Raw genomic sequence first — 13,083 nt, 5'->3', positions numbered from 1 at the left:
AGCACAGAGTACAACCATTATTGGGCACAGACAACAGCACAAAGGGCAGGAAGGTAGAGACAACAGTACATCACGCAAAGCAGCCACAACTGTCAGTAAGAGTGTCCATGATTGTGTCTTTGAATGAAGAGACTTTTGAGAATATGTCTCTTTAATTGTAAATAAGAATTTGTCCTTAATTGACTTGTCTTGTTAAATATAGGTTAAATTCTGCCCCTTGTGTTGAGACTTTGCTCTGCATAGTTTCTTCCTGATTTCCTGCTGAACTATTTTAGCCTGCTGCTAACAGGAAGTTGTATAAACAGTTTAAGTGCTGCAAGCAGCCACAGTGTGTGTGTGTGTTATTCTACCTCACAATGGAGCTACTGGGAGGTGTTTTCTTCTCCTTTAGGGAGAGTCTTTCCTTTCTGTGTCCAAACATAGGAGATAATACTGTCAGCCTCCTGTCAGCCTCCTGTCAGCCTCCTGTCAGACACCTGTCAGCCTCCTGTCAGACACCTGTCAGCCTCCTATCAGACACCTGTCAGCCTCCTATCAGACACCTGTCAGCCTCCTGTCAGCCTCCTGTCAGCCTCCTGTCAGCCTCCTGTCAGCCTCCTGTCAGACACCTGCCATCCTCCTGTCAGCCTCCTGTCAGCCTCCTGTCAGCCTCCTATCAGACACCTGTCAGCCTCCTGTCAGCCTCCTGTCAGACACCTGTCAGCCTCCTATCAGACACCTGTCAGCCTCCTATCAGACACCTGTCAGCCTCCTGCCAGCCTCCTGTCAGCCTCCTATCAGACACTTGCCATCCTCCTGTCAGCCTCCTATCAGACACCTGTCAGCCTCCTGTCAGACACCTGTCAGCTTCCTATCAGCCTCCTGTCAGCCTCCTGTCAGCCTCCTATCAGACACCTGTCAGCCTCCTATCAGACACCTGTCAGACACCTGTCAGCCTCCTGTCAGCCTCCTGTCAGCCTCCTGTCAGCCACCTATCAGACACCTGTCAGCCTCCTGTCAGCCTCCTGTCAGCCTCCTGTCAGACACCTGTCAGCCTCCTGTCAGCCTCCTATCAGACACCTGTCAGCCTCCTGTCAGCCTCCTATCAGACACCTGTCAGCCTCCTATCAGACACCTGTCAGCCTCCTATCAGACACCTGTCAGCCTCCTATCAGACACCTGTCAGCCTCCTGTCAGCCTCCTATGACACCTGTCAGCCTCCTATGACACCTGTCAGCCTCCTATCAGACACCTGTCAGCCTCCTATCAGACACCTGTCAGCCTCCTATCAGACACCTGTCAGCCTCCTATCAGACACCTGTCAGCCTCCTATCAGACACCTGTCAGCCTCCTGTCAGCCTCCTATGACACCTGTCAGCCTCCTATGACACCTGTCAGCCTCCTATGACACCTGTCAGCCTCCTGTCAGCCTCCTATCAGACACCTGTCAGCCTCCTGTCAGCCTCCTATCAGACACCTGTCAGCCTCCTATCAGACACCTGTCAGCCTCCTATCAGACACCTGTCAGCCTCCTATCAGACACCTGTCAGCCTCCTGTCAGCCTCCTATCAGACACCTGTCAGCCTCCTATCAGACACCTGTCAGCCTCCTATCAGACACCTGTCAGCCTCCTATGACACCTGTCAGCCTCCTATCAGACACCTGTCAGCCTCCTATGACACCTGTCAGCCTCCTATCAGACACCTGCCATCCAAAATTTGATTTGCTAAGTTTCATATGTACTGACTGTACAACCTGGGAGTAACCTTTTAGTAACCCCCTCTATACAGGGCCTCACCCTTTGCTGCTCCCTGTCTCTCCCCTAATCTCTCCTACTGCCTCTCCCCTAGTCTCTCTCCTAATCTCTCTCCTACTGTCTCTCTCTTTCTGTCCTTTAAGTATTCTCTCAATCTTTCCTCTTTCTCTAATGTCCTTTCTTCTCTCTGTCTCCACAACATGTTTGTGCCATGACATCATCTGAGCTGAGGGTCATGAAGGTTAGTTTGGTAATGTGGAAGCTTTGTGAGACGGACCAGGCCATATTTAGCTGATGCCTTGGAGAAATGGAAGAGAGAGTGATATGGACCAGAGAGAGAGAGACAGAAGAGAGAGAGAGACAGAAGAGAGAGAGAGACAGAAGAGAGAGAGAGACAGAAGAGAGAGAGACAGAAGAGAGAGAGACAGAAGAGAGAGTGTGATATAGAAGAGAGAGTGTGATATAGAAGAGAGAGTGTGATATAGAAGAGAGAGTGTGATATAGAAGAGAGAGTGTGATATAGAAGAGAGAGTGTGATATAGAAGAGAGAGAGAGTGTGATATAGAAGAGAGAGAGAGTGTGATATAGAAGAGAGAGAGAGTGTGATATAGGAGAGAGAGAGAGTGTGATATGGACCAGAGAGAGAGAGAGAGAGAGAGAGAGAGAGAGAAAGAGAGATATGGACCAGAGAGAGAGAGACAGAAGAGAGAGAGAGAGAGATATGGACCAGAGAGAGACAGAAGAGAGAGAGAGAGATATGGACCAGAGAGAGAGAGACAGAAGAGAGAGAGAGAGACAGAAGAGAGAGAGAGATATGGACCAGAGAGAGAGAGACAGAAGAGAGAGAGAGAGAGATGGACCAGAGAGAGAGAGACAGAAGAGAGAGAGAGATGGACAAGAGAGAGAGAGATATGGACCAGAGAGAGAGAGACAGAAGAGAGAGAGAGAGATATGGACCAGAGAGAGAGAGAGACAGAAGAGAGAGATATGGACCAGAGAGAGAGAGACAGAAGAGAGAGATATGGACCAGAGAGAGAGAGACAGAAGAGAGAGATATGGACCAGAGAGAGAGAGACAGAAGAGAGAGAGAGAGAGATATGGACCAGAGAGAGAGAGACAGAAGAGAGAGAGAGAGAGAGATATGGACCAGAGAGAGAGAGACAGAAGAGAGAGAGAGAGAGAGAGATATGGACCAGAGAGCGAGACAGAAGAGAGATATGGACCAGAGGGAGTGATATGGACCAGAGAGAGAGAGACAGAAGAGAGAGAGAGATATGGACCAGAGAGAGAGAGACAGAAGAGAGAGAGAGAGAGATATGGACCAGAGAGAGAGAGACAGAAGAGAGAGAGATATGGACCAGAGAGAGAGAGACAGAAGAGAGAGAGAGAGATATGGACCAGAGAGAGAGAGAGAGAGAGAGAGAGACAGTTGTCTACCTCACTTGCTTTGGCAATGTTAACACGTTTCCCATGCCAATAAAGCCCTTGAATTGAATTGAATTGACAGAAGAGAGCAACTTAAATCTAATGAAAGGAATGAAGTATTTTCCTAAACCAGAAGCCTTTTCAATATCAATACAAGGAAACAAATGATCAAATGATGATATGTAAAAAGATGGGTTGTGTGGTGGACTTTGTAAACAGATAGCCCACAGAGATGGTTGTATCCTTTCTAGTGCCAGCTCTTCTGAATGACCCCACTGTGTGGTCGGCCTCTTGTCTTCCAGTACAACTGACAGCGAAGAGAGAGAGAGTGAGCAGCACAGCTGTGCACAAAGGATCCGTTGAAGGCTTCAGATTTCCTTGCACTCCTCTCGCCCTTGGTTGGGTCTAATTGTGTTGCTCTCCTGGGGCTCTGTGGGGTCTGTTCGTGTTTGTGAACAGAGCACCAGGACCAGATTGCTTAGGGGACTCTTCTCCAGGTTAATTTCTCTGTATGTGATAGCTTGTGTTCCGGTACCTCGGAGCTCACCAAGTCACCCCACTCACTGTTTGTTCCGGTACCTCAGCGCTCACCAGGTCACCCCACTCTAGTGCTCACTGTTTGTTCCGGTACCTCGGAGCTCACCAGGTAACCCCACTCTAGTGCTCACTGTTTGTTCCGGTACCTCGGAGCTCACCAGGTCACCCCACTCACTGTTTGTTCCGGTACCTCGAAGCTCACCAGGTCACCCCACTCACTGTTTGTTCTGGTACCTCGGCGCTCACCAGGTCACCCCACTCACTGTTTGTTCTGGTACCTCGGAGCTCACCAGGTCATCCCACTCACTGTTTGTTCTGATACCTCGGAGCTCACCAGGTCACCCCACTCTAGTGCTCACTGTTTGTTCTGGTACCTCGGAGCTCACCAGGTCACCCCACTCTAGTGCTCACTGTTTGTTTCCGGTACCTCGGAGCTCACCAGGTCACCCCACTCACTGCTTGTTCCGGCTCCTCCCGATTTTACAAATGAAGCACTGCCCTGATCACACGCAAACACAGTTCACTTTCATAGCATCCACATACAAACAGCATGATGCCTTTGCTCGTAGTACAGTTCCTTCTTGCATCTATGCGCTCTCCACCTCTCACCTTTTCCCTTGTGCATTGAAGTACACAAGCAAAACACATCAGCTGTCTGTGACCAGGCATTTTCAAGCCAAACCTTCATATCATAACTGCTAACCGCTACACACAGCCTACATCATTGTCACCATATTAGCTAACATCATATTCAATATAGCTACTAGAACTAATACATTAGTAAACACTCTATAATCATGCAGTAAAGTATGGAGTCAGCAAGCAGTTTGGCTGGTGGGCATTAAATTCATAAAACCAAAAGCGTACCTTGATTTGAGTTCAAGTGTTGGATAGCCAGCTAGCTAACAAAGCATTCTCACTGAGCAGGCTAAACTAGCTAGCTGCATTCGCTAGGGAGTGAAAAAATATACAACTAAATATAGTTAGCTCTCTCTCTCTCTGTCTCTCTCTCTCTTAATATCATGTAAATTCAAATGGCTTTATTGGCATGGAAAACACGTGAAATAAACAATAAAAAATTTACAGTAAACATTACACTCTCAAAAGTTCCAGTGTTGTAACGATGTTAAAATAGTTAAAGTACAAAAGGGAAAATAAATAAACATAAATATGGGTTGTATTTACAATGGTAATTGTTCTTCACTGGTTGACCTTTTCTTGTGGCAACAGGTCACAAATATTTCTGCTGTGATGTCACACTGTGGTATTTCACCCTGTAGATATGGGAGTTTATCAAAATGGGGTTTGTTTTCAAATTATTTTTGGATCTGTGTAATCTGAGGGAAATATGTGTCTCTAATATGGTTCTACATTTGGCAGTAGATTAAAAGTTCAGCTCAGCTTCTACCTCATTTTGTGGGCACATAGCCTGTCTCACAGACCTCCCAATTACTATGGAAGTGGGTAGGAACCATGAGCCTGCTAGGTTTTGTAAGTAAAGTCAATGTACCCAGAGGAGGATGGAAGCTAGCTGTCCTCCGGCTACACCATGGTGCTACCCTACAGAGTGCTGTTGAGGCTACTGTATACCTTCATTGCGAAAATGTCTTTTAATAAATTATTTGGTCATGTGAATATATTATAGTTTTATGTAAAAAGGATAACTGTTTAACTTTTTTTTATTCACTGAGTAAGATGGTCCTCCCATTCCTCCACTGCTGCAGAGTCTTTGAGTTGCCTCCTACAGGGCAGGAGGAGTGGGAGCACGGCCTCATCTGTAAAGACCACTTCGTTTTAACGTCTCTGTTAGTTGACACCAATGTTGATCATTTCATTCAATCAATTGGTATTTAATTTCATAGTTCTGTAAAGTTTATCATACTGTCACCTAAAATAAATGTATACAAACCCCAGATTAAACCTGCAGCATTTGTTGTCTTGGCGGTTTGTATGCATAAACAGCTGTGATGGATTCTAGCATAGTGCTGAAGGTGACAGCCCTGCTCTAGCCCTTATCCTGGGAGATCAGGCCTCCACATGGTCTTTTCATCAGACACTTTGACAGAAGTCAATGCAGTGTAACAATAGTGATGTTTTAGTTACTCTGTGTTGTGTTACTCTGTGTTGTGTTACTCTGTGTTATGTTGCTCTGTGTTGTATTGTTACTCTGTGATATGTTTTGTTACTCTGTGTTGTGTTACTCTGTGTTGTGTTGCTCTGTTGTATTGTGTTACTCTGTGTTGTGTTGCTCTGTGTTGTATTGTGTTACTCTGTGATGTGTTGTATTGTGTTGCTCTGTGATGTGTTGTGTTGCTTTGTGATGTGTTGTATTGTGTTGCTCTGTGATGTGTTGTATTGTGTTGCTCTGTGATGTGTTGTATTGTGTTGCTCTGTGATGTGTTGTATTGTGTTGCTTTGTGATGTGTTGTATTGTGTTGCTCAGTGGTGTGTTGTATTGTGTTGCTTTGTGATGTGTTGTATTGTGTTGCTCTGTGATGTGTTGTGTTATGTTGCTCTGTGATGTGTTGTGTTGTGTTGCTCTGTGTTGTATTGTGTTGCTCTGTTGTATTGTGTTGCTCTATGTTGTATTGTGTTGCTCTGTGGTGTTATATTGTGTTACTCTGTTGTGTTACTCTGTGTGTTGTGTTACTCTGTGTGTTGTGTTACTCTGTTGTGTTACTCTGTGTGTTGTGTTACTCTGTTGTGTTACTCTGTTACTCTGTGTTGTGTTACTCTGATACTCTGTGTTGTGTTACTCTGTGTTGTGTTACTCTGTGTTACTCTGTGTTACTCTGTGTTTGTTGTGTTACTCTGTGTTTGTTGTGTTACGTTGCTCTGTGTTGTATTGTGTTGCTCTGTGATGTGTTGTATTGTGTTGCTCTGTGTTGTGTTGTATTGTGTTGCTCTGTGATGTGTTGTATTGTGTTGCTCTGTGTTGTGTTGCTCTGTGATGTGTTGTATTGTGTTGCTCTGTGATGTGTTGTGTTGTATTGTGTTGCTCTGTGTTGTGTTGCTCTGTGTTGTATTGTGTTGCTCTGTGTTGTATTGTGTTGCTCTGTGTTGTGTTGTATTGTGTTGCTCTGTGATGTGTTGTATTGTGTTGCTCTGTGATGTGTTGTATTGTGTTGCTCTGTGTTGTATTGTGTTGCTCTGTGATGTGTTGTATTGTGTTGCTCTGTGATGTGTTGTATTGTGTTGCTCTGTGATGTGTTGCTCTGTGTTGTGTTATGTTGCTCTGTGATGTGTTGTGTTATGTTGCTCTGTGATGTGTTGTATTGTGTTGCTCTGTGTTGTGATGTGTTGTGTTGCTCTGTGATGTGTTGTATTGTGTTGCTCTGTGATGTGTTGCTCTGTGACGTGTTGTATTGTGTTGCTCTGATGTGTTGTGTTATGTTGCTCTGTGATGTGTTGTGTTATGTTGCTCTGTGATGTGTTGCTCTGTGATGTGATGTGTATTGTTGCTCTGTGATGTGTTGTGTTGTGTTGCTCTGTGATGTGTTGTATTGTGTTGCTCTGTGATGTGTTGTATTGTGTTGCTCTGTGATGTGTTGCTCTGTGATGTGTTGCTCTGTGATGTGTTGTATTGTGTTGCTCTGTGTTGTGTTGTATTGTGTTGCTCTGTGATGTGTTGCTCTGTGATGTGTTGTATTGTGTTGCTCTGTGATGTGTTGTATTGTGTTGCTCTGTGATGTGTTGCTCTGTGATGTGTTGTATTGTGTTGCTCTGTGTTGTGTTGTATTGTGTTGCTCTGTGATATGTTGTATTGTGTTGCTCTGTGATATGTTGTATTGTGTTGCTCTGTGATGTGTTGCTCTGTGATGTGTTGTATTGTGTTGCTCTGTGATGTGTTGTGTTGCTCTGTGATGTGTTGTATTGTGTTGCTCTGTGATATGTTGTATTGTGTTGCTCTGTGATGTGTTGTATTGTGTTGCTCTGTGATGTGTTGTATTGTGTTGCTCTGTGATGTGTTGTATTGTGTTGCTCTGTGATGTGTTGTATTGTGTTGCTCTGTGATGTGTTGTATTGTGTTGCTCTGTGATGTGTTGTATTGTGTTGCTCTGTGTTGTGTTATGTTGCTCTGTGATGTGTTGTATTGTGTTGCTCTGTGTTATGTTGCTCTGTGATGTGTTGTATTGTGTTGCTCTGTGATGTGTTGCTCTGTGATGTGTTGTATTGTGTTGCTCTGTGTTGTATTGTGTTGCTCTGTGATGTGTTGTATTGTGTTGCTCTGTGTTATGTTGCTCTGTGATGTGTTGTAATTGTGTGAAGGTGACAGCCCTGCTCTAGCCCTTATCCTGGGAGATCAGGCCTCCACATGGTCTTTTCATCAGACACTTTGACAGAAGTCAATGCAGTGTAACAATAGTGATGTTCGTGTTACTCTGTGTTGTGTTACTCTGTTGTATTGTGTTACTCTGTGTTATGTTTCTTTGTGATGTGTTGTATTGTGTTGCTCTGTTGTGTTGTGTTCTGTTACTCTGTGTTGTGTTGTATTGTGTTGCTCTGTGTTGTGTTGTATTGTGTTGTGTTGTGTTATTTTGCCCTGTGTGGTGTTGTTGCCAACCTGTAGCCTAGTTTAAAGGCTAATCTAATCTCCCTCTTGACAGGTGGCTTGGGAACACCCACGTCATCAGCTGGTAGCTCCACCTGCAAGAGGCTCCAACAGCACCGGCGCCCAGAGTACCTGAGGACAGAGTTACACAGGCTACAGAGCACCCTGGCTAGGGAGGAGGGAAGGACAGCCTGCCTGACCAACGGAGCATCTGGATGTCATGGGATGAACAGGCAGAACGGTCACAGTGATGTCATAAAGACGAGCAACACCCTGAGACTACATGTACCACCAGCTGGCTCATGTGTCTCAGTCAGCCAGCAGCTCTCTCCTCTGGAGACATCCAGCTCAGAAGCATACAAACCATCCCTAAGTTACCAAAACAACCATTTAATTTCCTCCTCTCCCACTCCCCCTCAGAGTGACTTCAGGTTGACCCCAGGGTCAATCCCCCTACAGCCCTGCCTCTTGAGCCCTAACCCCAGGTCTAGTTCTGCTGCCTCTGCAACTCAGTTCTGCCCTCCTAACTCCAGGACCTGTCTCTCTGGTTCCACTGGCTCCAGGTCACCCCAGTCCCCCCGGCCAACCTGCCACTCCAGGCCACCTCCTTCAGGGGACACTCCCTTCAGCTCCTCTTTCAGCTTCATCCAACAGTCACTGAGCCTTGATTCACTGAGCTCCAATCACAGGACAGAAACAGACACCGCAGCTGGTGAGAGGCCCCCTGGCCTAAACCCAGACCCACAACCACTGAACAGGCCCCCTGGCCTAAACCCAGACCCACAACCACTGAACAGCTCCCCTGGCCTAAACCCAGACCCACAACCACTGAACAGCTCCCTTGACCTAAACCCAGACCCACAACCACTGAACAGCTCCCTTGACCTAAACCCAGACCCACAACCACTGAACAGCTCCACTAGTCTAGACCCAGACCCGCTGGATCAGTCCTCAGCTAGGTCATTAAGAACTGGATCAGTCCCATCCCACTCAGAACCACTGGAGTGGTCTGGGTCTGTCCCACTCTGCCAACCTGTATCAGCCCCCCTTGACCAATTACCATCCAGGACATCTGGCTCCAGCTCCAACCAATCACGACTAGGAGTTTTGGGTCTCTCTTTGGGGCTTTCTGTTTCAAAACTGTCAACTCCGAGTCGTGTCCAATCAGAGCCAGGCTCCGTCCCTCTCAGCCAGTCAGACGGAGTACGGGACCGGCTCTCACCTTGGGTGTGGCAGGACCGCCACTGGGAAGGCCGGGAGGGGGCGGGACCACATCTGCGGGCGGAGTTACCCTCCTCTGACCTGGCGGAGGTGGAGCCTGACTGTGACTCCTCCTCTCTGGACACAGAAGCCTCCTCCTCCATGTCAGTAGCGGAGGACTCTGACGCTGCCACTCCCTCCTCCCTCACCTCAGGGTACGAGAGTACCACGCCCACTACCGCCTCTGCCTCCTCCCTCACCTCAGGGTATGAGAGTGCCACGCCCACTACCGCCTCTGCCTCCTCCCTCACCTCAGGGTACGAGAGTGCCACGCCCACTACCGCCTCTGCCTCCTCCCTCACCTCAGGGTATGAGAGTGCCACGCCCACTACCGCCTCTGCCTCCTCCCTCACCTCAGGGTACGAGAGTGCCACGCCCACTACCGCCTCTGCCTCCTCCCTCACCTCAGGGTACGAGAGTGCCACGCCCACTACCGCCTCTGCCTCCTCCCTCACCTCAGGGTACGAGAGTGCCACGCCCACTACCGCCTCTGCCTGGAATGACTGCGTTCCAGACCAGGACCAGGGCTGGGACCAACTGGTCAAGAAGTACGAAGGTGTCCTTCAAGATTGCCTGCACAACAACCGTACTAATACTAAGGTATGTCTTGTACCATAGACATATTTTATACATATGGGGTCATTTAGAAGAGCTACATTCTGCTATAATAGTTACATTCTGTACTCAGTAATGTAAAGCAACACATTGACCTGGTATTAGTCGTATTTCTGTCTGTGGCAGATGTTTCACAGTGCTTTGACTACTGAACTACTGTATTCTGTTCCTGTGTCAGATTGAGTCCATGATGGGGAAGCTGCAGAGACTAAAGCAGAAGGCTATCCTGGAGGATGAGTATGACTCAGGTGAGGGAACATTCAAATAAAGACTGTGTGACACTAAGACATCTGCTCATTTTATTTTATGTTGTCTCAGGGCCGGCGTTATAGGTGGCCTTAGAGGGCCTGGCCCGCTCTACCGTACCTCCTTACCCATCTGATGGTGTCTGGACAGGGAAACAGCACCTCTCTGTCTCAGTATGTGTAGACCATGTATCTGATGCTGTCTAGACAGGGAAACAGCACCTCTCTGTCTCAGTATGTGTAGACCATGTATCTGATGCTGTCTGGACAGGGAAACAGCACCTCTCTGTCTCAGTTTCGCTCACTCTGATGTTTTCTCCGGTGACAACCAGCTCGACTCGGTATTATGTAGCGAAATTTGAAATTGTGTTTTTTACATTGGATAAAAGTATAGACTCAGAGCTAGAAAAATTGTATATCAAACACTACAGTTGAGGAACAATGGGAACGTAATTCTGCTTTGAAAGTTGATACATTTGTTACCCAACTTTTGAGAAAATTACCCTTTGATGTTTTGGTACGTACTGGAGAGCTCTTCTTTGTCTACACCCATTCAACATCATTCATAACCTCTTAAGCTTTAGCCTCACCCATCTCTTTAAGGATTCACATGTAAGGCCATGTGCTAAACAGAGTGAGTATGGTAGTGTAATAAACAACCAAAGATTTCAAGACTAAAAGCTGGTTTATACAATGTCTTATCGACATGTCTGTATACACTTGTCGCAGTGACATCATGAACATTCTATTTTCATCCAACACCAAACTTGTCCTTGTCGTTATGAAAAAGTACATACAAAAAAACGACAGGCTGCATGACATCAGCAGCCTGGTGGTCCAAAATAGCTTAACTGGTATATTTTAACTCCAATTTAAATATGAATTCAGTATATGTCAATCTAGCAAACTAGGCTACTAAAAGCTATTTTCTAAACAATGTTTTGGTTCGTTTCTAGCTTGTTAGTTAGTTAGTTAGTTAGTTAGCTAACGTTAAGTTAGCTGGCTAGCTAGTTCAAATAATGACCACATCATATAGCTAACATTGTCTTAACTTTAGCTAAGTTGTATTCATTTTTTACAGGAAAATAAACTCACAACAAGATCATTATTTGCAACTTAATGGCTAGACAATGACATCAAATTGCTTACGGTTGTGAGTGTGAGAAATTCTGAACTTGGACACTGTCTCGTTGGCCTAATGTTGTATCCTAATTTGACTTTGGTGCAGGTCATGTTGTTCTTCACATTACCGTCTCTGGTAAAAACACTATATCAAATACAATCTTAGATTATTTGTCACATGTACAGGATACAGAAGGTGTATACGGGACAGTGAAATGGTTACTAACATAGCGGAGTCTTTTGTTTAGACATGTAACTAGCTAGCTAGCTAAATAATTAACCATAATTCCAACTCATAATGTTACTACTGTAGAACTTTTTGAGGATCTCAGGACCAATGCCAAATCCTTTTAGTTTCCTGAGGGGGAATAGGCTTTGTCGTGCCCTCTTCACGACTGTCCTGGTGTGTTTGGACCATGTTAGTTTGTTGTTGATGTGGACACCAAGGAACTTGAAGCTCTCAACGTGCTCCACTACAGCCCCGTCGATGAGAATCACGGATGCCATGATTTCCCTTAGTTTGAAGATGTGATCCGGAGACAGTTGTTTTATACAACAGCCTTCTGTGCGTTCTCTTTTCGACTCTGTCCGCATATTTGTAATCAAAAGCCAGAATTTTATCCATCTCCTTAGCTATCATACTCTCCTTCCACAGGACATTCCACTGATTTCAAAACTCGGACCTCCAGAAAGTGAAGGGTGTTAGCAACACATTTTCAATTCCTCTTTAATAAAAACAGTGTTAGAAAAGATTACCTACACATACTGAGCTGCTCATGTTATAGACAGAAGCATGCTACATGGTAGACTAACCCGTACCGGATAGGTTCCTGTCTTTTTCCATGGCTAAACCAACTTGTAATTTAACCATTGTATTCATATTTACAAATGGCATACATGTTTGTTATTAAGTTACATGAAAGTTCACATGTTCCATAAGGCATTTCTGCCAAAAAAACACATTTTGTGTAACACAAGGTGCTATGAGAGGACAGGAGGTGACAAGATGAGGAGGGTGATGCCTTTTGGGGAATCTTTACAAGTCTCTCGAGTCATACAGCTCAAGTCCAAGACAGGGTCAAGTGTCTCTTTCTGTCAAGTCTCAAGTCGAAAAATGTGCGACTGGAGTAGTACTCGAGTCCACCTCTCTGAATACTGTAGTATTTAACCGTAGTATTTAACCATAGTATACCGTAGTATTTAACCATAGTATTTAACCATAGTATACTGTAATATTTAACCATAGTATACTGTGGTATTTAACCATAGTATACTGTGGTATTTAACCATAGTAGAGAGAGAGGCCAGTAGTAGTAGTAGTAGAGGAGAGGAGATGCCAGCAGTAGTAGTAGAGGAGAGGCCAGCAGTAGTAGTAGAGGAGAGGCCAGCAGTAGCAGTAGTAGTAGAGGAGAGGCCAGTAGTAGTAGTAGTAGTAGAGGAGAGGAGATGCCAGCAGTAGAGGAGAGGCCAGCAGTAGCAGTAGTAGTAGAGGAGAGGCCAGCAGTAGCAGTAGTAGTAGAGGAGAGGCCAGCAGTAGCAGTAGTAGTAGAGGAGAGGCCAGTAGTAGTAGAGGCCAGCAGCAGGAGTAGTAG

The 13,083-nt window shown here is 45.8% G+C and overlaps 1 protein-coding gene across 3 annotated transcripts in view; it reads left to right on the top strand.

Moving 5' to 3' along the window:
* LOC109884094 (disrupted in schizophrenia 1 protein) overlaps positions 1-13,083 on the top strand; it is a 124,984-nt gene that overhangs the window by 10,590 nt on the left and 101,311 nt on the right. For all 3 annotated transcript variants that reach the window (XR_004205440.1, XM_031804835.1, XM_031804836.1), the window contains exons 2-3: positions 8,305-10,109; positions 10,303-10,372. Coding sequence is in view for 2 of the 3 variants with exons in the window: in XM_031804835.1 (XP_031660695.1) it covers positions 8,305-10,109; positions 10,303-10,372 (1,875 nt within the window). In the remaining variant the exon portion in view is untranslated. The remainder of the gene's footprint in view (positions 1-8,304; positions 10,110-10,302; positions 10,373-13,083) is intronic.

This window comes from Oncorhynchus kisutch, linkage group LG25 (assembly GCF_002021735.2).
Source record: "Oncorhynchus kisutch isolate 150728-3 linkage group LG25, Okis_V2, whole genome shotgun sequence".
Classification (NCBI taxonomy): domain Eukaryota; kingdom Metazoa; phylum Chordata; class Actinopteri; order Salmoniformes; family Salmonidae; genus Oncorhynchus; species Oncorhynchus kisutch.
Note: the sequence above shows the minus strand (reverse complement) of the source record. Positions and strands in the feature narration are given on the sequence as shown.